This window comes from Enoplosus armatus, chromosome 10 (assembly GCF_043641665.1).
Source record: "Enoplosus armatus isolate fEnoArm2 chromosome 10, fEnoArm2.hap1, whole genome shotgun sequence".
Lineage (NCBI taxonomy): Eukaryota > Metazoa > Chordata > Actinopteri > Centrarchiformes > Enoplosidae > Enoplosus > Enoplosus armatus.
The window spans coordinates 24,687,256-24,713,902 of record NC_092189.1 but is presented as its reverse complement, the minus strand read 5'-3'; the positions used below and the strand labels follow the sequence as shown (position 1 = coordinate 24,713,902).

At 42.8% G+C, this 26,647-nt stretch overlaps 2 protein-coding genes across 2 annotated transcripts in view; one reads left to right on the top strand and one right to left on the bottom strand.

The window, feature by feature from the left end:
- ccdc69 (coiled-coil domain containing 69) overlaps positions 1-26,290 on the top strand; it is a 26,856-nt gene extending 566 nt beyond the window's left edge. The window contains exons 2-9 of the mRNA XM_070913735.1: positions 9,087-9,150; positions 22,931-23,109; positions 23,783-23,870; positions 24,741-24,814; positions 24,923-25,024; positions 25,225-25,344; positions 25,445-25,542; positions 26,122-26,290. Of these exons, the coding sequence (XP_070769836.1) occupies positions 9,087-9,150; positions 22,931-23,109; positions 23,783-23,870; positions 24,741-24,814; positions 24,923-25,024; positions 25,225-25,344; positions 25,445-25,542; positions 26,122-26,290 (894 nt within the window). The remainder of the gene's footprint in view (positions 1-9,086; positions 9,151-22,930; positions 23,110-23,782; positions 23,871-24,740; positions 24,815-24,922; positions 25,025-25,224; positions 25,345-25,444; positions 25,543-26,121) is intronic.
- LOC139290924 (uncharacterized) lies at positions 20,317-21,123 on the bottom strand (the record flags this gene model as incomplete). The annotated part of the gene is made up of 1 exon (XM_070912749.1): positions 20,317-21,123. A coding segment is annotated over one exon (807 nt), but the record flags the coding sequence as incomplete, so codon positions are not given.
- Positions 26,291-26,647: the final 357 nt, after the last annotated feature.

The following is a 26,647-nucleotide window of genomic DNA, read 5'->3' as shown; positions in this document are numbered from 1 at the left end:
GTCCTGTAATGTGTCTGGATATTAAGATTACAGCTCTATAAAGTTCTCTATATAAATTATTATTTGTAATTGTTATTTTCCTCCCCTTTATTTGTGCAGTGAGTAACTGTAGTTTGGTCCTGTCTGATTAATGGCAGTAAGTCTTCAGCACAGAGGGGAAAGTTTGACAGCTGTTGTCCAACAGTTATTGATAGAAAGTGACTTCATGTGCTCAGTGGTTTCCACACTGAAGGCTTGGAGTTTGATAACATTTTATTCAGATAAAGATTCAGGTCTGAGACTGCAGAAACCTGACAGGCTGCTGACTCTATCAGCTACTTGATCCAAATACACGAGGTTCTGATTCACATATATGAAGCCGATCAGTTATTGATCTGTTTTCTGTGAGATTCTCACTCCTGAAATTGACACCACCTGATTGTTTCACCAGAGAAGAGTTTCTCCTGTGGTGTTTCTTTCTCTGTCAAACAACACAGTCACTCTCCTTCAGAAGAATCTCACGTCCGTTTGCCAGAAAAGACTGAATCAGTGTGATGAAGTTGCAGAGACTAGATGCAGTTTATTACTCTCATTTTCTGCTGACTTTGGTGTGTAACTATATTGCCATTTGTATTGGACCGTGACTACGTTATGTGCTTTATGATGCACATTATTTCACATGAACACACGCTCGTCCTGTCTCCCGTCTGTCAGAAGTCTGAAGATGAGTATTTTCATTGACGGTTTGTTAATTATTAAGACAAAGTGATTGTTCTATCAATCATAACCTTTCTGCTGGAATGAAAATACGATTTGGATGCTGATCCTCATTTTATGACCCAGGTTGTTTAACCACAGAAGCAGAACAGTTTTAGAAGCTGTTGCATAACATGAAATCCAGTAAATCTTTATTAGCTCAGAATAGAACAGATTTAGAGGCTCAGAGTCTGAGCTGCTGCTGCTGGAGGAGATCAGTGACACCAGCAACAACACGCCGATGGTTTTAATGGGACTGTATTTAAACCTGCACCTGAACTCAATACATTCACCTGCATCCAGCTGCTGTAGCTTTTGTTCCCAACGTCTTTTGTTCCTGTTGAGCACTTTGAAACATCCGTTTTAAAAGATGTGATATGATCTTTTAGTTATAGTTTAACTTAGTTAAAGTCCCAGTGAAACAGCAGCTAAAGCAGCTTCAGCCTCAGTAACGTGATTTATTTGTGAGTGAGACAGAACTTGTGACGAATCAAATCTATCAGAGGTTGTGTTTTTCTTAAAATTGGGCGTCAGTGATCGCGGAGTCTCCGGAAAACCACAGTGATTCGGAGCCATAGAGGACTGTGACGGTCCTTTTCCCACTGCGGGAACTTAATGTAAAGTGACGTGATGTAACGTGGTGTAATGTGGCGTAAGGTAACATGACGTAAAGTGACGTAACATCACGTAAAGTGACGTAACATGACGTAAAGTAACGTCACGTAAAGTAGCGTGATGTAACGTGGTATAATGTGGCGTAAGGTAACATGACGTAAAGTAACATGACGTAAAGTGACGTAAGGTAACCTGACATAACGGGTCATGTGACAACAACAGAATATTTGATGAATATTTCACTCCGTATTTGATGAAACACTCGCGCAAACATCACGTAAAGAGCGAAGACTTCTAGAAACCAAACAAAGCCGATGACTTCATTGTGCTTTCTGTGGTGGTGAACGTGGAGTTTGGACGGTTAATTGAACATCTCAAAATCTGCCAAACCTACGTTTCCTCTCCAAACGTCTGTTCCTCATATGTAGATGCTGCAACGTTTTCTACTTTTACAGCTAACGTGTGGCTAACCGCTAACATGTGGCTAACAGCTAACATATGGAGCTCAAACATGTTGGGCGCAGCTGAGTTGCAGCACCGGGACACAATATGAACAGTTTTTATCCACTGACTTATTAAGCATCACGTTTTGAGAATGATTTTATTCAAAAGGCTTCATTTACAGATCTACATTAAGACATTAAGACGTGTTTGTGTGAAGTTCACTCATGTTTTCTGCTTTTCTTTGTCTCGTATGATGTAAAACAAAATACTGTGAAGACACTTGAAGACCTCAGCTGCACATTTTTCGCAATTTTCTGGCATTTTATCGTCTAAACAATTAATTCATTGTTGATCCAAAAAAGAATTGACAAATGAATCAATAGTGTAAAAATATCTTTGTTGCAGCTCTATTATAACACACAATCCGGACTCCATTAAAACAACTGCTGAGACTTTCTGTCTGTATTGTTGAGGCTGTGGACGGTAACAGAGCTCGTTTCTCACCTCCAGCTCTGATTCGCACTCGTCCAGTTGTTTCTGTCAGACGGCAGATGGTCTGCTGGTCTCATCGACTCTCAGAGTTTACAGTTTTCCACCGGCTGCCCCACAGACCTGAACTCCACACTGTAAACCTGAACTCTGTGGTGAGGTGTTAGACACTGAGCCGACGGCTTGTTTAAAGGTTGAAAACCAGTGTGAGGAAAATGTTTTGAAAATATGACTTGGCTGGACTTGAAGCTTAAAACCCAAATAATTGAATGGAGTTCTGCTTGTACAGTTTCTGCTCCTCCCTCTGGACAATCTGACCTCTAAAACTTTAACACTGTTTTCCAAGTAGAGGAACTTAAGGAAACAGGAACTTCAAAATTCTTAGAGTTCATTCAAACTTTAACAACTGACTGAACAGGAACTGAACATGACAAAATGGCAGTTGTGTCTTCAAACTGCAATTTAGGAGTTTGCAACACTTAAAAAAAAAAAAAGGGACTTTTTGGGGCTCTCTAAGCTAAGGAACCCAAAGCAAGTCCTCGAGCTGCAACAAGCATTATTATCCATTAATGTACTGATTATTTTGTAAATGAATGTATTAATTGTTTAAGCTTTGAAAGCTTAAGATTAATCGATGATTAAAATAGTTCGTACCTGAGGTGTTCATGAACTGCAGTAGAAAGCGGCCTGATGTGACTCAGAAGTGATGTTTTCTGACCAGAAGCCTGCAGACGTCCTGAGGCACAAGTCCTTCATGTGACTCTTTTTATGTTTACTCTTCAGAACTCATCTGCGTAACCATGGCAACGAGAAAACATCACATAGTCGTCCTGAATAGTTGTGATGCAGTTCAGATAAGTTTGCATCGAGGGCAGTGAGACATGAGGAACAGCTTGAGGAGAGGCAGAACAGAAACCTGTATTCATCTGAACTATTTAAGTACAAGTACATAAGTATTATCAGTATCAAAAGTAGAAGTACTTGTTCTTCACAAAACTCTTAATACTGATGCTTCAATGATAGAGCTCCTCAAGGTGGAGTTAGTTTTAACTACGTTATATACAGTTAGCTAGTTTAACTACGTTATATACAGTTAGCTAGTTTAACTACTTTATATACGGTTAGCTAGTTTAACTACTTTATATACGGTTAGCTAGTTTGAACTACTTCATACACAGTTAGCTAGTTTAACTACTTTATATACAGTTAGCTAGTTTGAACTACTTTATATACAGTTAGCTAGTTTAACTACGTTATATACAGTTAGCTAGTTTAACTACTTTATATACGGTTAGCTAGTTTGAACTACTTCATACACAGTTAGCTAGTTTAACTACTTTATATACAGTTAGCTAGTTTGAACTACTTTATATACAGTTAGCTAGTTTAACTACTTTATATACAGTTAGCTAGTTTTATCTACTTTAGATACAGTTAGCTAGTTTTAACTACTTTAGATACAGTTAGCTAGTTTTAACTACTTAAATAATCTTTAACAATGCAATACAATATTATAAAGTTATCATGCTATATAAAGATAAATCTGATAAATAACCAGTAACTATAACTCTCTAATAAATGTAGTGGAGTAGAAGTATAAAGTAGCATGAAATGGAAATACTCAAGTAGAGTACTTCAAAGCTGTATTTAAGTGCAGTAGTTGTGTAAATGTACTTCGTAACTTTACACCACCGTCTGTACACAGTACATAAAGTCTACAGTATGAACAAAACCAGACAAAAGTTGACAGAAAGGTCCTCTAACAGGACCACAACAAGCACCTCACGACCCCCTGCAGGGTCCCAGCCCCCCTGTTGAGAACCATATGGAGTCAAGGGTTTTCCCTCCTCTTCCTCCCTCAGAGCTGCAGCGAGCTGCGGTTTCGACTGGTGCAGCTGTTGGATCATGAACTTTACCCGAAATCTAAACAGAGGCGATGATGTCATTGTCAGACCAAGAGACCAGGTCCCCCTCCATGTCAAACCTCCCCTACAGTCCACTGATAAATGATCAATGTATTGATTATTACAGTGATATGGATCAGTAAAATAACTTCATCAACACATTTACTGAAGTCCACTGCAGGAACTGCACAACCTGAGTCCTCTCATAACCTCAACCTTTTAACAGTTCTAGGTTCTAGGTTCTGCCTCGTGGTTCCACTGTGGACCGGAACCTTTTACACATGAAGATATTTCCGTCGAGTCTTTCAGCCTTGTCTCTGTTTCTCTGTTTCTACTCTAATCCAAGAGGTTCTTTTAAGCTAAACTCAGCTCGTAATTCTTCAAAGGAAGCTTGAATAAGTCTAAAGCCTCGTCTTTATGACGACGCCACGGCCCGTTTGTCCTCGTGAACGTGGACGACGCCACGGCCCGTCTGTCCTTGTGAACGTGGACGACGCCACATGAAGAGTTGTTTCTCAACAGCGAGCAGTTAATGACTCTGAAAAGTCTCCTGGTCTTGAACTGATCCATCTCGGTGATGGACTTCTGTTCCTCGATGAGCGGCCGGTGTTCACTGGAGACTTCATCTGTCCGTCTTCAGCCGGAGCTCCTCGTTGAGGTTTCAGTAGAAGAAGAAGGAGGAGAAGTTAAAGACGGAGCAGCTTCGAGCTTCAGTTTAATGTCTGAATTCTCCGTCTGCTGGTAAAATGTGAGACATCTGACACGTCGAAGGGAAATAAAAGAGGTTTTGAGCTGCTCTTCAGCTCCGTGTGTGAGTTTACACAGGACGGTAAATCTCACCCCGTCCAGCTTCCAGACGAGCTCTGGGGAATATTTAAACACCCGAGCAAGCATTTTGTCATGTAGCTGAGATTCTGTGTGTGTGTGTGTGTGTGTGTGTGTGTGTGTGTGTGTGTGTGTGTGTCTGTGTGTGTGTGTGTGTGTGTGTGTGACTCCGTGAGTAAACTGCTGAAAGTGAAACAGCGACGTGTTTGTTCTCCTCTGTAAACGAAGCCGTTACTAAAATCAAAGTAGAATAAAAAAAATGTCCTCATAGGTTTAGAAAAAGTGTGTGTGTGTGTGTGTGTGTGTGTGTGTGTGTGTGTGTGTGTGCGTGTGATCCCTTCAAAGTTGAGATGCTGTCATAGGCATGCAGCTTTTTACGCTCCTCTTTGTTTAGTTGTGTTGTGGTTTTTCAGAGGAGGAAAACAGTCATTAGTGTTGTACAGAAACATGTTTGTCTCACAGGCAGCAGCGAGACTTTATCCCAGAGTTCACTTTAATTCAACTTCAACATGGCTCTGCAAGGTGCATGTTGACGCATGATTCAGCATGATTATCCCTCAAATAGAAGACATAATAATAATAATAATAATAATAATAATAAGAGCAGTGACAAAATGAATATATAACTGTGACTATCTTATGTTTGGGTAATATAATGACATGTACCATCAAAGCACAGAGAGCTGTGTGAAGATACAAGTACACAACAGGCCGATGAATTAAAGGATGCGTTTCCTGTTCTGGTGCCCTGTCAGGCTCAGAGGTCAGAGGTCACCTTTGTTCAGCTCTAACTGTGCGAACGTGCCCGGTAAAGGAAAGGAGAGGGCTTATTCTAGTGCAGCGTGACATCACTTCCTGTATTCGTGAGGTTTGGAGTGCAGGGCGGTTGATTGTACCTTTACACTGAACAGTACTTCACGGCAGAGGATGTTTCTTCAGCGTGTAGCTTTGTGTGACGTTAACTAACAAACACTAATAAATCCCTCTGATGTAATGAAGTTTATCTGGAGCGTAGATGTGACTCAGGCCTGCTGACCATCTTTAAAGAGAGGTAATTCATTGATTATACAACCTCCATTAATCACATAACCATTCCTCCTGAAGATTTCAGAGTTCACTGTTTAGTAAAAGCTAGAAAGCACAAAGGCGTGTGAATGGACACATGAATCATGTCTCCTTGTGATGGACATATTTTGGGCTAAACTAAAGACCAAACGATTAATGACATAAATACTTGATGGGTTGATCCATAGTTAGTTGCAGCTCTACATTCGGATGATAAAACTACCATAAACTGAACGACTTGGTTGAAGCTGTAATGAATGAATGTGGCTCTTCAGCTCTGCCCACTGAGGTTTAAATCGACCAATGAGATGAGTTGATTCTTCTGAGAAACATCTGCAGAAACTAAATCTCCACTCTGAGAACTTTCTTCTCTGTGAAATGAGACGTACAGTTTGGTGCCGTCAGCTTTGTCTTGACGGTGAAGTGCTGTACAAACAGAGGAGGAGAGCTTCTGCTGTGATTTATGGCCTTTTTAAAAGCCAGCCCCCCCCCCCCCCGACGCCTGCAGGAACATATGCTGCTCCTCCTCCTGAACCCAGCGACGTGTTTAAACCAGAGATATTTATTGTTTCAGCTCAGAGTTTAAATAAAGTTGGTGTCCAGTTTGCTGAGCAGAGTTTAGAAGTGTTTATACAGTGCGTGTGTGTGTGTGTGTGTGTGTGTGTGTGTGTGTGTGTGTGTGTGTGTGTGTGTGTGTGTGTGTGTGTGTGTGTGTGTGTGTGTGTTAGGGTGTGATTGTTTGGCCTCGCTGTGTTTGAGCAATGTGAGGGTGTGAGGCAATACAGTAAGCACTTCAGTGTGTGTGATCTTTTAGCTCCATTGTACTTGTGCAACGCTGAAGTGTGTTTGGATCCACGCCTCAGCTAGTTTGTATGTTCGAGTCTCTGGATTAGATGGACTCCACCAGCCAGTTCACCAGTTCAGTCCCACAGTTAACCAGTACCACAGTTAACCAGAGACACAGTTAACCAGAGACACAGTTTGCTCTCTGAAGACGTTTCTGTAGCGAGACGGACGCTTGTTTCTGTATCTTATTTAGAGTATTAGTAACTCAGTTTTTGACATGGTCCAGTTTTTTTAGATTTTATTTTTCAGATTTGTCAAATAACATCAGTTATTGATGCTGGTTGTTTGAACTGTGGCACCTCCGACTGGCCTGAGATGTTCATAAATCATTTAATTGGAGTTCCATCAGTGGGCAATAGAGCTGAGCTGTGAATGTTCAGGGTCCCCAGAGGATGATTCACCTTTGTGGTTACTGTAAACCTGTAGCACCACGATCAGGGCAAATACCCACATGTGCACAAGAAATCCGTCAGATTAACTTTTACATTATAAAGCACATTCATGTTCCCCAGAGGATGAACCGTTTCTAGATTCTCTTTGAAATCACTGTAAACCAGCCTGGACTCTGAGAAACTGTGATGGACATTTCCTAAAAAGTAAAGGAGGCCGACGAGCAGCTGTCATGTCGGTGCAGTGAGGTGATAAATGTGCAGGTATGAGGAGGAGGAGGAGGAGGAGGAGGAGGAGGGACGTCCGCTGGGCCTCTGATCATCAGCAGTTAAACAAACAGCCGTCCTGTTGTCAGAGTGGCCGTTTGAGCAGCAGCTGAAGTTACGTAACAGGAAAGAAAGGAGGGAAAGTTACAGCGTCAGTCATGTGGAGACTAATGAGAGAGAAGCTGGCAGGTCAGAGTCAGACCTCATAACAGCCTCACTGCTCCAGTTTAACACCCAGACCTGAACCAGGACTCTGCTGCTGCCGGGAGGCCTCAGTGGGTCCAACAACAGTGGCAGGGATACAGAACTGCCTGCTTTATGTTCCAGACACACGTTATTATCAATGAGGAGTCCACTTCAGTCTGGAACTGTGAGCTCAGAGGACAAATATTATTAGACCCCAACCCTGATATCATTTCTAAGAATAAAACCCCCTCAAACAGCCTCTAAAATCGTTGACTAACAGGCGGGAAATGGATCCAGGGCAGAAGTCAGTGTCATGGACAAATCAGGGGAAGGAATGAACGTCTAGACGGATCCACCAGAGCAGAAAACATTTAGGTAATAGATTATATAGCTATGAATAATTCCAGAGAAACGCTAAGTGGATGTTTGTGGATGTGAAATCCTAAATGGAAGAATATCTGCAGGTAAAGATGTCGTTTTGTAGTTTTGATGTCGGCTGCAGCCAACAATTATTTTAACCATCAATAAATCTCAATTAATTAATTGTTTTGTCTATAAAACGTCAAAAATGCCAAAAGTGCATCTTCAGATGTCCCAGAGATGTTCGGTTTACAGTCATATTAAGCTGGAACCAGTGACTTTCAGTAGTAAATGACACTTTTAATTTTCATTAACTATGATCATATATTTTAAAATCGATTCAGTCGAACCTCTGTTTGTAATCCCATCACATCCAGTAGATCAAACCTTCACAACTTTCCACTCTGAAAACCAGTGTCCTTTTAGCTGGATCAAACTGGTCCTGGACCCCCCCTTAGAAACTCTTTGACCTAAAAGGAAGCAAATGTGTGAGGTGGAAAACTTGGACCACCAGTTTGGGAGATTATGGAGGCAGTTCGCACCAGAAGAACAGTTAGTTCAAGTACGTGAAATGACTTGTGTCTACGTTTCCCCGACAGCGCCCTCTGGTGGCCAAGTGAATAATGACTGATGGCCGTGAGGAATAATCCTCTTCTGGAGGTCGAACATGTAACTTCAGACTTCTGGTCGCGTCCCGTCTCCATCAGTCTTCTTCTGACCTGTAACCTTTAAGTAGCTCTAGTTGCCTAAACGTATTTTAAGTTTAAGTTTAACCTCCGATCATAAAACACTCGTGCATTTTTACAAGCGATCTGTTTTGTCTTTGTTGGACTTTGTGGTTTTAATTGATACTAAAATAAAGGATTTAAGCAGTTTGTCCGCTGCTGGGTTGAACTGAAACTCTTTTCATATCAGTCATTGAAACTTTTCCTTCCTCTTCTTCTCTTCCTGTTGTTATCAGAAGAAAAGCAAAGGCAAGAAGGGAGGGAAGAACCAGAAAGACGAGAGCCGCCGAGATGAAGGAGGTGGGTGGTTTCTGTGTGTGTGTTTGTGACTGTGGGTTTCCTTCTCTGACTGATCTCAACCTCTTTATGTTCTCTCACTTCCTGTTTCCACGTCTGGTTTTCTGAACCAGATGTCATGAGAATCTGACAGAAGATAAGATGTGACTTTGGTTGAACATTTGTCATCATTGTTTTTCATATTATCAAAATATCTTGTGATTGAAGAGGACACAAAATAAAGCTGAAGTGTTACTTTATGATCGAGACAAGACAACTGAAACATTAACGTATCGTCACCTTTAAGTTGATGTGTTGAACTTGTGATCAAACACCTCCAGCTGTTTCAGAGCAGCACGGTCCTCCATGTGGAGCCGTGTTTCCAGCACTCTCTCTCTGTTAGCTCTGGTTCTGGTCCCCTCCACCTCCTGGGGGAAACAGCTAGCTCTTTAGCGGCTAACACGCATCCTCCGACTGCATTCCATTCAGGTGAGCTCGTTCCAGGCCCTGATAATGCATGCTGACTCACTGTCATGGTTTACTGGGACACTAGATGGGACTGAGCCATCGTTAACAAAATGTGTTCCACCAAGTCAGTGTTTGTCAGACTGCTGTAGGAGAAAGTTAGAAGACAGAATAATGGAGTCGAGCACTTCCTGGTCATTATACATAAATAATAACTCCGTCTGAATCTAAAGCATGATGGGAACTGTAGTTCAAAAACTTACAACATCTTCATCTCAAAGCAAAATAAGAAAAACAATGGAAGAGACTAAATCCATTACAAGTGCCTTTTTGTTTGTGTTTCACGTCATCAATATATTTCTCGACATCACACAGAATGTCTCATCAATACGGTTCAATGTCCCTGAAAACATGTGGACATACATGTAACTTACTCTGACAAAGACATATAGTAACTCAAGCCTGTAAAAACTGAGGAAAGATTTAATATAAAAACATTAAACAAGCCAAAACAGATCTGGAGCAGCTGATATGGAAATTATAATAAAGTGATTAAGCAAACAGATTGTGATGATTTATTATGTGCAGCCCCAAATTCAGATGTTTGCAGGTGTTTCTCAAAACAAAACAAAACATGAAAGTCACCCAACAAAGATGAAATCCATTAAAACACTGACCTCAGAACAGATCTGTGTTAGAGAGAAGTCACAGGTGATTACAGGTACGTTAGAGTGACTGAATGAACCATCTGCTGTGAAAGTGTGACTCACCACTGACTGGCAGCCAGTTAGCGCTCACTGTACCCTCATTTCCTCCTGTTTATGAGCAGATTGTACTGTTTAAACAGCAGAAACCACTCATTTCAGACCGGATGGTAAAAACACATTGTCGTCATCCTTCTGTGAATCACTGTCGCTCTGGCACGAGGAGTCAGACCTCCAGATGTCAGGGCAAAAACCTCTGGAGATGTCGCCCTTCATGTTTGTGGACGAGCAAAACTCAATTTTAAAAGGACCATACAAATGGTTTCGCTCGTTTTATATATTAAGATTTAAGAGACCAAATGAGACCAAATGTGGAGTCATCCGCCGCTGAAAGTAGTCCCCAACTCGAAATCCCCCAAATCAAAATATTTGTGAGGTGTTACTAAAGATTGACGTCTTCAGTAGGAACCAATGGGCTGAGAGCTGAGAGCCACAGACAGGAAGTGAGACAGGACAGAGACGGACTGACAGGCTGATGGTTTGACTTGCACATGAGATGTGTTGACAATAAGAAAATGTAGAAGAACACTAGACTTAATATAAACAGACGCTTCATATTTGCCTTTGAATCTTTAAGTTAAGGTTCGTGTTGGAGTTCCTTAGGGAACCCTCTCAGGTTCCTCCATGGTTTCAATCTGTGGAACAGAAATGCTCCAGTCAACCTTTTTAGGGCTGGTCAACAAGAATCTGTATCTGTTCTATGAACTACTGGTTTGAAGCTTCACATTTCATGTTTATCACATGTGAAAGATTCAAGTATCTGTACATGCGGTTCTCAGATGTCTCGCATGTAAAACATCACATCAATCAGTTTCACATGTGCACTAAAACATTTTTACCAAATGCATGACTTAATAAACCCTCATGTTTTCCATGCAGTTGCACTAATTTGAATATGAATTGTACCTGTGATTATTTTCCTATGACCGCTGTGGTCACCTGTACGACTCTCTGAATGACGTCTGCGTCTCAACTGTCAACAGAGAAAAACTGAAGCTGCTCTTTGTTTAAAAGTGAATGAATCTTCAGACAGGCTCCAACCTGTTTCCACCTCAATTTGTTCTTGGATTATTAGAAAAATACAGAAGCAACAACCTCAAAAAGCCACATTAATGTTTTTTAAAGGATGAAGTACTAATTAACTGTATTACGTAACGATATGCACATTTAAAATGTCCACTAACTTGTAACATGCTTCTGGCGTTCATTGTTAAGTTCTAGATGTTTTATGTCAAATAGAAATTTTTATAATGTGCTCAAATGATTATTCAGCTTTCTACAGTGTTCATAATGACCCTCCTTAGGTTTATGACTCTTGAGATGTTTTTGGGACTGAAGCCTGCAGACATGCGTCCACACTGAAGACGTCATTGAAACTGAATGCGTGTGTGTTTGAGCGTGTGTCTACATGTCGATGATGTAATTGACAGGTTGAATTAAATTACAGTGAGAAACACTTCCTGAACGTTGATCTGCAGATTCAGATACATGTTAACCCTGCAACTCCTGAAGAGACAGAGGACAAGAAATAGATGCATAGATGGTGTTTAATTAACCACCAAGGTTTGAGAATCCTAAAACTTAGTATCTTTGAGCAGATCACATCACTAAAATCTAGTACATTTCTAATAAACAGCAGAATTAATGACATTTCAGTATTAACACCTTCATTACTGAGCACAGCTCTCTTGGGATGAATAAGGTTGTTGAGTGTTTGAGGTCCTTCATCTTATCTACTTTTAGCAGCGATGTCTCAAATTCTAAACCCCAAATCCTGCATAAACTGATCGTTTAAGAGCTCATCACAGAGCACCCAGAGTCCCAAAAATATATACAGTGCTTAACAAATTTATTAGGCCACCTGTCATAAAAATGAGAAAACACAAATATTTTAGAACTTGTTTCAAACTAAAAATTGTATTGCTATTTATTAGGCAAATAACAAACTGGAACAACTAAATAGTCCTTATTCACATATATATATATATATATTTTGTACGACCTCCTTTGGCCCTGATAACAGCTTGCATTCTTGCAACCACAAAACAAATGTTTCTGTCCAGGAATGCAAGTAAATAACTGTGATTTGGCATCTCAATCAAAAAATAATAATGTGCTTTACTATTTTTTCTGCTTTTTTGTAAAACAGTAAATTTGAGAATTCATGGATAACAACAATAATTATATTTTAGCATTAAAGATATCATTTTGATTAAAGAGCTTGGCTTGCACATACTGGTGGATTAACCATTACAGAGACATCAAATATTTTGGTCATCAGCAATACTGTTCATTTAGGGCAGCGGTGGCAAACACCTTCCACTGGGTGGGGGTCTAATACATTTATTAAGCACTGTATATTTTTTAAATATTGTGAAAATACGGTGATAAATTGTGCTCATAAAAGCCATCTCTAAATATTAAAATATTATCTGTCTGGACTGTGGGGACAAATCCTCAATACTTGCCATATTTGGGAAAATTCTTTTTTAATTTTAATGCACATTTTATTTACATTCAAACTGGTATCCATAGCAACAAAAACATTAAAGGATAGAACCCATGATGTCATGAAGGCATCATGGGTTCTATTGGAATGTTGAAAACCTATAAAGCAGACAGAAGTTTCAGACTCACACACACACATTTCACTGAGGCGATGGAAGTAGGTTTAATTGAAGGTAAACATAGTAAGAGCAAACAAAAAGGACAGAGAACAAACACTGAAGTCCAGCAGGAGACAGAGATGGAAAACATGGAATACAACTCCAAGAAGGTTAAACCTTCACTTAATTTCTACCTTAGTTCCCTGGAACAACAAATAAGATGTGAACTGAATGACAGCGAAGCGACACTCACCCAAAGTAGATCTGAGGGGAGAGTCCTCTTGGAGGTCCAGGAGGACTTGCTGGCTAACTTTCTCGATGACCTCCAAGAACAGAATTTGAGACGTGAGAAAGCTGTGATGCAGAAGGAGATATGTAGCCCGAAAGCCCAGCTGGGTGAGGCTCAAACTAAACATGTCTGCTCTTCACAGAGAGAAATGGAGCATCTGATATCCCAGCTGAGAACGATCAGCATGAGGACTCAGAATGATCTCGAGCAGCAGACTTTCAACACCAAGGACCTTCGAGCCAGGTTGGAGAAGATGAAGGAAGAGAATGATGCCCTTCAAGATGAAGTGGAGGCAACGAAGATGAAGCTCCTTGCTGAGAGGCAGTTACGTGCAGTGGCTGAAAACAACCTTGACACGACCACTCACTGCCTGAAGATGGCTCGCTCAAAAACAGGACAGCTGGAGAAAGATCTTCTATTTGAGAGGGCTGAAGCTCAGAAGATGCAGAAGATCCTGAGCAAGATGAAGGAAGCTCTCCTAAAACAGAAGGAGGAGACTGAGAAGACTGTGGAAAGATGCCAGGCCTCCCATCTAGTCCAGCTGGAGGAACACAGAGTGGAGATCAGCAAGATCATGGCTGCCCTGAAAAAGGCAATGGGTCCGCTGGAGACTGAGCGCCTCCACTTGCAGCAGGAGAAAACCTCCCTCCAGGAAACCACAGCCTCCTATCTGGTTAAACTGGACGAGCACAAAGATGAGAATAATAGAATCATGGCTGCTCTGAAGGAGTCTGGGCAGCAGCTGAACACTGCACATCTCCATTGGCAGAAGGACAAGACTTCCCTCCTGGAAGAACTGAAGAAATCCCGGGGCACCTATCTTGCCCAGCTTGATGAGCAGAAACATGAGAACAACAACCTTGTGGCTGCTATGAAGAAGGCTGAAGATCAGGTAGAGAGTGGGCGACTCCAATGGCAGCAGGAGAAAACCTCCCTGCTTGAGGACGGGGAGAAATCAAAGGCCAACTACGTGGCTCAGCTTGATGAACAGAAACAGAAGAACGACAAACTTGTGGCTGCCGTGAAGAAGGCTGAAGATCAGGTAGAGAGTGGGCGACTCCAATGGCAGCAGGAGAAAACTGCCCTCCTGGAAGAGCTGGAGAAATCTCGGGGCACCTATGTTACCCAGCAGGAGGTGCAGAAACAGGAGAAGGACAACCTCGTGTCTGCTCTGAAGAAGCCTGAGCAGCAGTTGGAGAGTCATCCAGAGTCGCAGAAGGCCGAGAGGTCCCTCAAGTTCCAGCTGGAAGATCTTGACATTCAGATCCCTAAAAAGAAAAAGAAGAAGTGGTACAGAAAGCTGATCTAAAGCCCGCCTCCAAAACTCCACGCTCATGAAAATAAAAAATATAAATATATAAAAATAAAATGGACCCACACACACCGAAAAAGCAATTTCTGCAAGACAAATTGAACAACCTCCAAAAAGCTGAAGAGTCGTCCTGAGCAGAGCGGCAGAATAACAGACTGAGCGGGCGGATTCAATTCAATTCAATTCAATTCAATTTTATTTATATAGCGCCAAATCACAACAAAGTCATCTCATGACACTTTACAAAATAGAGCAGGTCTAGACCGACTCTTTATAATGTTATTACAGAGACCCAACAGTTCCCACCATGAGCAAGCACTTTGGCGACAGTGGAGAGGAAAAACTTCCTTTTAAGAGGCAGAAACCTCGAGCAGAACCAGACTGTAGGTGGGGGGGGGTCATCTGCTTTGACCGGTTGGGTTTGAGAGAGAGAGAGAGAGAGAGAGAGACAGACACAGAGACACAGACAGACACAGAGACACAGAGACACAGAGACACAGAGAGACACAGAGAGACACAGACACAGACAGACACAGACACACAGACAGACACACAGACAGACACAGAGACACAGACACAGAGACACAGAGACACAGACAGACACAGACAGACACAGACACACAGACAGACACAGACAGACACAGACACACAGACACAGACACACAGACACAGACACAGACAGACACAGACAGACACAGAGACACAGACACAGAGACACAGACACAGAGACACAGACAGACAGACACAGACAGACAGACACAGACACAGACACACAGACAGACACAGACAGACACAGACAGACACACACAGACAGACAGACACAGACAGACACAGACAGACAGACACACAGACAGACACAGAGACAGACAGACAGACACAGACAGACACAGACAGACACAGACACAGACAGACACAGACAGACACAGACACAGACAGACAGACACAGACAGACAGACACACAGACAGACACAGACAGACAGACACAGACAGACACAGACACAGACAGACACACAGACACACAGACACACAGACAGACACAGACACACACAGACAGACACAGACAGACACAGACAGACAGACACACAGACAGACACAGACAGACAGACACAGACAGACACAGACACAGACAGACACAGACAGACACAGACAGACAGACAGACACAGACAGACACAGACAGACACAGACAGACACAGACAGACACAGACAGACAGACAGACAGACAGACACAGACATAGACACAGACACACAGACACAGACAGACAGACAGACACAGACATAGACACAGACAGACAGACACAGACACACAGACAGACAGACACACAGACACACAGACACAGACACACAGACACAGACACACAGACACAGACAGACAGACAGACACAGACATAGACACAGACAGACAGACACAGACACACAGACACAGACAGACAGACAGACATAGACACAGACAGACAGACACAGACACACAGACACAGACAGACAGACAGACATAGACACAGACAGACAGACACAGACACACAGACACAGACAGACAGACAGACACAGACATAGACACAGACAGACAGACACAGACACACAGACACAGACAGACAGACAGACACAGACACAGACACACAGACAGACACAGACATAGACACAGACAGACAGACACAGACACACAGACACAGACAGACACAGACAGACAGACACAGACATAGACACAGACACACAGACACAGACAGACACAGACAGACAGAGACATAGACACAGACAGACAGAGACAGACACAGACAGACAGACAGACACAGACAGACAGACACAGACACAGACAGACACACACAGACAGACACACACAGACAGACACAGACAGACACAGACACAGACAGACACACACAGACAGACACAGACAGACACAGACACAGACAGACACAGACACAGACAGACACAGACAGACACAGACAGACACAGACAGACACAGACAGACAGACACAGACAGACACAGACACAGACAGACACAGACAGACACAGACACAGACAGACACAGACAGACACAGACAGACACAGACAGAGACAGACACAGACAGAGACAGACACAGACACAGACAGACACAGACACAGACAGACACAGACAGACACAGACACAGACAGACACAGACACAGACAGACACAGACACAGACAGACACAGACAGACACAGACACAGACAGACAGACACAGACAGACACAGACAGACACAGACACAGACAGACACAGACACAGACACAGACACAGACAGACACAGACACAGACACAGACAGACACAGACAGACACAGACACAGAGACAGACAGACAGACAGACAAAGATGTATGGCAGCACTAACAGTAGAAATAGCTGTAATATTAGCTGAGATTAATAATAGGAGCTTTAATAGTGACAGAACTACGACTTAACATAATAACTGTAGTGATGGGAGTCAGGCAGGCCCATGGCAGCAGCAGCACCCAGGCGTACCAGGACCACGATCCACAGCGACCTACGAGTCGACAAAGCACAAAGAAACTCCGGGGAAGAAATAAAGTTAGTAACATGCATTGGACTGTGATGAATGTGCCAAGATGAAGAGGGAGAGGAGGAAAGCTCAGTGCATCATGGGAAGTCCCCCGGCAGTGTAGGCCTATAGCAGCATAACTAGGGGCTGGTCCAGGCAGGCCTGAGCCAGCCCTTAACTATAAGCGTTATCAAAAAGCAAAGTTTTAAGCCTACTCTTAAAAGTAGAGAGTGTGTCTGCCTCCTGGACCCAAACTGGGAGCCGATTCCACAGGAGAGGAGCTTGATAGCTGAAGGCTCTGGCTCCTGTTCTGTTTTTGGAGACTCTAGGAACCACAAGCAACCCTGCATTCTGGGAGCGCAGTGCTCTAGTGGGGTAATAGGGTACTATGAGCTCTTTAAGATATGATGGTGCCTGACCAGTAAGAGCTTTGTAGGTGAGGAGAAGGATTTTAAACTCTATTCTAGATTTTACAGGGAGCCAGTGCAGAGAAGCTAATACAGGAGAAATATGATCTCTTTTCCTGGTTCCTGTCAGTACACGTGCTGCAGCATTCTGGATCAGCTGGAGAGTCCTCAGGGACTTATTGGGACAGCCTGATAATAAGGAATTGCAATAATCCAGCCTCGTGACAAATGCATGGACTAATTTTTCTGCATCTGTTTGAGACAGGATCTTCCTGATTTTTGCAATATTACGGAGGTGAAAAAAGGCAGTCCGTGAAGTTTGTTTTACGTGGGAGTTAAAGGACATGTCCTGATCAAAGACAACTCCGAGATTCCTCACGGTGGCGCTGGAGGCCAGGGCAATGCCATCTAGGGTAACAATATCCTTAGATATTGTATTTCTGAGGTGTTCAGGGCCAAGAACAATAACTTCTGTCTTGTCTGAGTTCAACATCAGATAATTACAGGTCATCCAGGTCTTTATGTCCTTAAGGCATGCTTGGAGGTTGGCTAACTGATGAGGTTCTTCTGGCTTGATCGATAGATATAGCTGGGTATCATCTGCATAGCAATGAAAATGTATGGAGTGTTTTCTAATAATATCCCCTAAAGGAAGCATATATAAGGTGAATAGTATTGGTCCAAGCACAGAACCTTGTGGAACTCCATGACTGACTTTTGCGTACATGGAGGATTCATCGTTAACATGTACAAACTGAGATCGATCTGATAAATACGACTTAAACCAGCTTAGTGCGGTTCCTTTGATGCCAATTAAATGTTCCAGTCTCTGTAATAGGATATGATGGTCAATGGTGTCGAATGCAGCACTAAGATCTAACAAAACAAGTATAGAGACAAGTCCCTAGTCTGATGCAGTTAGAAGGTCATTTGTAACTTTCACCAGTGCTGTCTCTATGATGAGCTCTGAAACCTGACTGAAAGTCCTCAAGCAACTTATTGTCATGTAGAAAGTCACACAGCTGGTTGGCGACTGCTTTCTCAAGAATCTTGGAGAGAAAGGGAAGGTTAGATATAGGTCTATAGTTGGCTAAAACCTCTGGATCAAGAGTGGGCTTTTTAAGAAGAGGTTTAATTACAGCTACTTTAAAGGACTGTGGTACGCAGCCTGTTAATAAAGACAGATTGATCATGTCTAGTAAAGAAGTGCTGACTAAAGGTAAAACTTCTTTGAGCAGCCAGGTTGGGATGGGGTCTAAGAGACAAGTTGATGGCTTAGATGAAGAGATGGTTTTAGTAATTTGGTGAAGGTCAATGGGAGAAAAGCAATCTAAATATACATCAGGTTTTACAGCTATTTCTGAGATTCCTGTGTTTGAAGGTAAGGTACCACCTGAAGACAGAAGGTGATCAATTCTGTCTCTAATAGTTAGAATTTTATCATTAAAGAAGCTCATGAAGTCATTACTGCTGAGGGTTATAGGAATACATGGCTCAATAGAGCTGTGACTCTCTGTCAGCCTGGCTACAGTGCTGAAGAGAAACCTGGGGTTGTTCTTGTTCTCTTCTATTAATGTTGAGTAATAGGCTGCTCTGGCTTTACAGAGGGCCTTCCTATAAGTTCTAAGACTATCTTGCCAAATTAAACGTGATTCCTTTAGTTTGGTGGAGCCAAGTTTCCTTTCAAGTTTCTGCACTGTTTGCTTTAATTTGCGGGTTTGGGTGTTATACCATGGAGCTGACTTTCTTTGTTTTATTATCTTCTTTTTAAGAGGGGCAATAGAGTCAAGTGTCAATCGCATTGAGCCTGCAGCACTGTCAACAACATTGTCTATTTGAGAGGGACGAAGGTTAGCATAGGAGTCCTCAGTTGTATTGAGACATGGCATTGAATTTAATGCCGATGGAATCACTTCCTTAAATTTAGCTACAGCACTATCAGATAGATATCTGGTGTAGACTTTTTTGCCTAATGGCGTGTAGTCCAGTAATAGGAATTCAAAAGTTATTAAATAATGGTCCGATAACAAAGGATTCTGTGGAAAGACAGTTAGATGTTCAATTTCAAGTACCCTCTGACAGAAGCCAATCGAATCCAATAAAGAGGTAAATGCAGTACCAAGGCTATCCTTATCAACGTCCACATGAATATTAAAATCCCCTACGATAATGACTTTGTCCGTTTTAAGGACTAAACCTGATAAAAACTCTGAGAATTCAGATAAGAATTCAGAGTATGGACCTGGAGCGCGATAGACTATAACGAATAAGACTGGCTTCAGTGTTTTCCAGGTTGGGAGTGAGAGACTCATAACGAGGCTTTCAAATGAGTTATAATCCAGTTTAGGTCTAGAGTTCATCAACAGGCTTGAGTCAAAGATGGCTGCAACTCCACCTCCTCGGCCGGTGCCTCGAGGGATGTGAGTATTAGTATGACTGGGCAGAGTGGATTCATTCAGGCTGACATACTCTTCATGACACAGCCAGGTTTCTGTCAGACACAGTAGATCAATATGATTCTCTGATATTAGCTGTTTTACTAATACAGCTTTAGATGACAGAGATCTGATGTTTAACAGTCCACACTTCATTTTCCTATTGTTTTGGCCTATAGCAGTAGTGGTCTTAATTTTTATTAAGTTTTTATTAATGACTCCTCTCCTGTTTAACTTTGGTTGAATTAATTTAAGTGGTCGGGGGGCAGACACAGTCATTATGGGGTTTTGGGGGTAACTGCTCTAATGGAAGCGCAGAGAAGCGTGTAGGACTGCGACTCTGCCTCCTGGTCTGGACTCTGGGTTGTCACGGTTTTGGTTCACTAATAAAGTCGGTCAGATTTCTAGATATGAGAGCCGCTCCATCCGTCTCTCCTCATCAGACCAGGTCTCCTCCAGAAAGTCCGCCAATTATCTACGAAGCCCACATCGTTTGCTGGACACCACCTCGACAGCCAGCGGTTGAATGATGACATGCGGCTAAACATGTCATCACTGGTCAAATTGGGAAGGGGCCCAGAGAAAACTACGGAGTCCGACATAGTTTTTGCAAACGAACACACCGACTCCACGTTAATTTTAGTGACCTCCGATTGGCGTAACCGGGAGTCATTACCGCCGACGTGAATAACAATATTCCTGTATTTACGCTTATCCTTAGCCAGCAGTTTTAAATTTGATTCAATGTCGCCCGCTCTGGCCCCAGGAATGCATTTCACTATGGTCGCTGGTGTCGCTAACCTCACGTTTCTGACTATGGAGCTGCCAATTACCAGAATCTGCTTCTCAGCGGGGGGGTCGCTGAGTGGGGAGAATCTGTTAGAAACATGAAGTGGTTGGTGGTGAACCGTGGGCTTCAGCTGAGGGCTATGCCTCCTTCGGACAGTCACCCAGCCTCCCTGGCTTCCCGGCTGCTCGGGAGCTGCCGGGGGACGGCTAGCAGGAGCTACACTGAGTCGGTCCGCACCGGCTACTGGGGGTTGGCTGACTACAGCCGTCTCCATGGTGCGGAACCGGGCCTCTAACTCGCTGAGCCTCGCCTCCAGCACGCTAAATAAACTACATTTATTACATTTACCATTATCGCTAAAGGAGGCGGGGGAATAACTAAACATCTGACACACCGAGCAGGACAGAGCAGGAGAGCGAGAAGGAGAGCGAGAAGGAGAGCGAGAAGGAGAGAGAGAAGCCATCGCTAGCTGCTAAACTAATGTAACAGACAGAATAGTGTGTAAACAACTGTGAGATTAGCGAAAAAGTCGCTAAAGAAGGAGAGAACTATCAGCGTTAAGCAAAACTAATGTACGTTTAAGTGGTTAGCGGCTATTTAGCCGCTGTAATGAAATATATACCAAACAAATATAACTTGTTTGAGCTTAGAGTGGCCAAACACACACGCTACCAATGACACAGAAGCCGGAAGTGAAGCAATACGCTTACCGCAGTGCGTCAGACGTCCCTTGATGATCAGCAAGATCACGGATGAGCATATAAAGAAATCTGAGCCTATCTGACGTCGGCTCGGCACAAAAGTAGAAAAAAGAACGCTGGAAACGTCGCCTTCAGAGCAGTCTGAAGCCTGAGCTTTTGAGTTTAAGGCTCGCTCAAAAACAGGACAGCTGGAGAAAGATCTTGTATTTGAGAGGGCTGAAGCTCAGAAGATGCAGAAGATCCTGAGCAAGATGAAGGAAGCTCTCCTAAAACAGAAGGAGGAGACTGAGAAGACTGTGGAAAGATGCCAGGCCTCCCATCTAGTCCAGCTGGAGGAACACAGAGTGGAGATCAGCAAGATCAGCAAGATCACGGCTGCCCTGAAAAAGACAATGGGTCCGCTGGAGACTGAGCGCCTCCACTTGCAGCAGGAGAAAACCTCCCTCCAGGAAACCACAGCCTCCTATCTGGTTCAACTGGACCCTAAAAAGAAAAAGAAGTGTTACAGAAAGCTGATCTAAAACCCGCCTCCAGAACTCCACGCTCATGAAAATAAAATGGACCCACACACAAACACCCAGCCGTCCGTGGAGAGGGGATCTCTCTTTGAATCGCCTTTCCCGAGGTTTCTTCCCGTGTCCCGGAAGTTGTTCTGAGGTTCATGGGGGGCTGACCTGATCATTGAAGCACCTTCAGCTACACAAATAATCTCCTCTTCATCAAGTCCAATAATCAAACAAATAACAATAAATAAACAAATAACAATAAATAAATAAATAACAATAAATAAATAAATAACAGTAATGTTGTTGTTGTTGTCTATGTATGTATTTATGTATGTATGTATATAATATTAAAAGCTTTAGCTGACGTTATCCACTCAGGGCAGCATTTTGCTACGTTAGCTTCGTCCGCGTTAGCGAGCGAGCTACGTGGACTTTGTGTTGGGCTCTGTGGGTGCTGGTCGTTTGTTGACGTTAGCGGACTCCATTTCTAAGCTAACGTTAGCTAGTGTTGCGCACTGTTTGCACTGTAGAGGAGCTGAACATGGAGCTGAAGAGACACTCAAAATTCATCCAAGTCCTTTATATAGAAGTCAGTCCACAGGCTGTTGTAGGCAAACGAGGAAGTCGGGGAGGGTCTCATTTTTTAAGTGACGTTACCCTCCGTTCACACATTGGCAATAAAAAACAATTAATACATGAAAATTGTTGTATTGTGTTACATATATTACCTTTTTAAATGAAGGCAATCATTAATTGTAAATTGTAAATGTTAAAGTATGAAAGAAAACTAATGTGAGACAGAATATGATGAACAGATGCATGAATAATAATTATAATTCAATTTTAAAATAGTTATATTGATTTTAATTTACCTGTATATCGTCATTTAACAGTCTTTAACTGAACACATCAATGACGGCAAAATCGTTTTAATGCGTCTTTCTGCTTTTATTGGCTTCCCAGCTGACCTGTGATGTTACATTTAACGTGTTTATGTTTCATACTGTGTGTTCGTTTGCAGGTAAACGCACTTCAGGTGAGCAGGACGTCTGTCTGGAGAAGCAGCTGGAGCGGTTTGAGTGGCAGCTGAGGATTTTAAAGGAAGTGCTTTCAGCCAATGGGAACCCGGAGAGGGCGGAGCTGCTTAAAGACCACGCGGATGAAGAAGTGTGCGCCCTCGTCCTGAGCATCCTCGATAAGGTGAGTAGGTCATGCAGGACTGATAAAACTTTATTGATCACTCCTGGGACGTTGATCTGCAACCAGAAACGGGATATAGTGACGAAACGTGAGATTCATTCTGACAAAAAGCTTCAATAAGCTTCAGTCTAATATTATTCACAAAATAAATGTCTGCAGCAGGTTGAACATCTGGAGGAAAGACTGAACCCAGAAGAGTGGAGGCTGTCAGAGCAGCTCGCTGATGAACATGCTGTCAGTCACATATGAGTGCGAGAGTGAAAGTCCTCCTCATGATCAGAAGTTATTCATAGACTCCTGATTCGGCCGAGTCGTCCGGCTCAGACGGCAGCTGTGTCCCTCCGGGTCATGTGACCACCTGAATCTGCAGCCAGGAGTTTGTGTGCTCTGCTTATGATTCATGGCGGCGGCCATTTTGAATGTGCTGCTTGTGTCCTGGCTGTGACCCTGCTGAGTGTCAGACACACCTCTCTGTGAGCTGTTCCATGTTGGAACTATATTTTCACAGATTCACGTTTCTGCTCGTTTTCTTAATAAACTTTTTGCAGTTCAGATACTTTTATTGACGTTCAGGTGATGTATTTACAGTGTGTGTGTGTGTGTGTGTGTGTGTTGCCAACAGTCTGGTTTATCTCGTCAGACTGAAACCGGTTTCATGTGATGTGATTTTCAGGTGAAAACAGAGACGACGGCTGATTTAAACGTCCTGCACGAACAGAGAAGTAAAACTGCTACTGAGGAACATGAGACAAACCTGGAAGGTAATGAAGAGAATTGCACACATATTTACCTAAAAATAGCTGTAATGACATCTGGAAGGGTGTAATGATTCATCGTTTATGTCAAACACAGGTTCAACGATTTAAATGAAAGTGATAAACCTACATTATTAATGTCTCTCCTGTTCATGCCTGACAGGACAACTCTTGCTTGGAAATGTAATCAGCTGTAGCTCACGTTAATGCTGTCAGTTAGCCAAAACACTAAATGAAACTCTTGGCTGTTGACATGCTCCCTGCAGGCCAGCGCCTGTACAATATCTAAAGAAAGAAACACGACTTGCACACCGCAAGTCGTGTTTCTTAAAGAGTTTAACAGACACCAACACAGGACTCCATTCAGTGAATACACTGAGCGCGTTTTGTTTATAGTAACATAACTTTATTTATACACCACGTAGAGACGAGCTGAGAAAACCAGGTGCTGATGTGGCGCTTCATCATCTCTTATCACCAGTATTTAACTAAATTAACTAGAAAAAATATTCTCTGAGATTATAAAGTCTTTATTATAGTTTTTTCTCTGAATTTTTTTTTTTTTTACCTACAATGGCCCAAATACACCGGTGTATGTTTATGTTTAAATAGTGAAACAATATTTTTTACAACCTTGAACTCATGATATCATGAGTTACTATCGCTGAAGATTTGTACATTTTTGTAGGCGCAGGTGTCATTTTCCTTAACTGACAAAATGATGAATCAGAAGCCATGCATGTGGGTTAGGACAGTTTCGAATGTGCTGAACAAAGAAAAGAATGAATGCTAAATGAGGCAGAACTCTAGAGGTATGTATTTCCGTGTGCTATTCAGTCAGAAATGGTTTGAATTTGTCTCTTCTTCTTGCTGCAGAGCTGCAGAAGAGACACGAACAGGAGAAAACTCACCTGACAGAAACGTTTCAGGCTGCTGAAAACGTCCTGCAGGTAAAATCAAGAGCAGATGATGTCGGATGTGTTGGACGTATCACAGTAACGTTAACCTTTACGTCAAGTTTCATGCTTTTATTTTTGCCGTCTCTGTTGTAAATGAAGGGTAAAGTGGAGGAGCTGAAAGCAGATCTGCAGGTTTACAACGAGCTGAAGAAGAGAGTCGAAGACTCAACGTTCAAGAAGGACCTGCAGAGAAACATTCAGGTGTGTCGGGGGTCGATCTGTGTTCAGCACCTTTGTTGGATCTGCTCGGGTTCAGTAACCAGTAATTAAAGTTCAAATGACGCAAACATAACGATATAAACGAAGTCGGACAATTAAAGCGGGTCATTTCTGATTTCTTGTGGAAAAGGAAAGTATGGAAGCCCGTCAGTAAAAACCTAATGAGGTTCTCTGTGCCCCAGGCCCATGGCAGCCCAGGTGCATTCTGGGAGTCTGAGCAAGAGTCCCTGCTGTTTGTGATTGAGATGAAGAGTGAGCGTGTGCAGGAGCAGAGCAAGAAGCTGCAGCAGATGGACGCTCTGGTAGGTCCACTGAAGAGGAACAGGCTGCAGTTTAAGTCTTTAAGTTTCCTCCTCGCTTTTCATTTTGTCATCTTCCTCTTCTTCCTCTCATGATTCTCAGGTGGAGAAGAATTTGACTTTGGAGGATCAGACCGTCCACATCCTGCAGCAGAACGAGGACTTGAGAGTCCGAATAGACAACTGCCAGACTTTCATTCAGTACGTGCTTCAGTGCATGAAGAGGTCTTCTCTTCTTTCATAACGCCAGCTCATTGTGCAAGAATGTGGCGCCACCTACTGGACAATGACCATCAGCTACAGTTGTTAGAGTCATGACCCAGTCGGTAACTTTAATGATATTATTAAACAGTCGGTCGGTAACTTTAATGATATTATTAAACAGTCCATCAGGTTCACCGAGCTGAAACCAACAGTCCTTCATGGAGGTCATAATGTTCACTGTGTGTTCATTGTTGAACTGTATTGTAGGTGTTTCTGTTATTTAGCCATTGGGTGGACAAAATAATAGAAACCCCTCTAAAAGCAACTCTTGCAGCAGTTTTTTGTTTAAATTTCTATTTTGGACTTTTTGAGAAACAGGAAACTCTGAAGACGGACTAATGATGTTATTGCCTGATCACTCAAAACCTAAATCTTTAATCAACTTAGTGTTTATTAATTGTCAGGCTGCAAACTGAAGGTCATTTTCTAAAAGGATCTCATTATCCTTAACTTTACTAACTTAACTTTATTGTCCTTGACAATAACTTTTAATCCACTGCGTTCTTTGTGTCTCAGGCAATTATCAAAGGAGCAGCAGGACCTGAAGGTGGCGCTGGAGAGGCAGGCAGTAATCAGCCAGAAACTTTCTCAGGAAAAAGAGCAGCTGATGTTCAAGCTGAGACACCGAGACTCGTGTCCAACCATCCACCTGCCCGCCATGGTGCAGGAGATCGCACCCAGATGACTCTGAACTTGGATCCTGTGCCACTCGATGTAGATAGAAGCCAGACTCTGTTTGACTGCACAGCTGCAGTCGGCCTGCTTTACCGCTCAGTAACTGGGCTGCAGCTGCTCGTCCCACCGACCACCTGGCTGTGACGGAGAGCAGGGAGTAGCATCGCCACAACTCTGCTCTGGGGTCAGTTTCAGGGCTGTAAGCTGGATCCTGTCTACATCAATGCAGAACCACACAAGACTGAATGTTTCCCGGTTGAACTGCAACTCCACTGGTAAATGTTCTTATGCGAGCGTGCAGTTGAGCTTCTATGAACAACAAGGACTTCAAAATGATTCTGGACCCACAGACCCACTACAGTCCCTC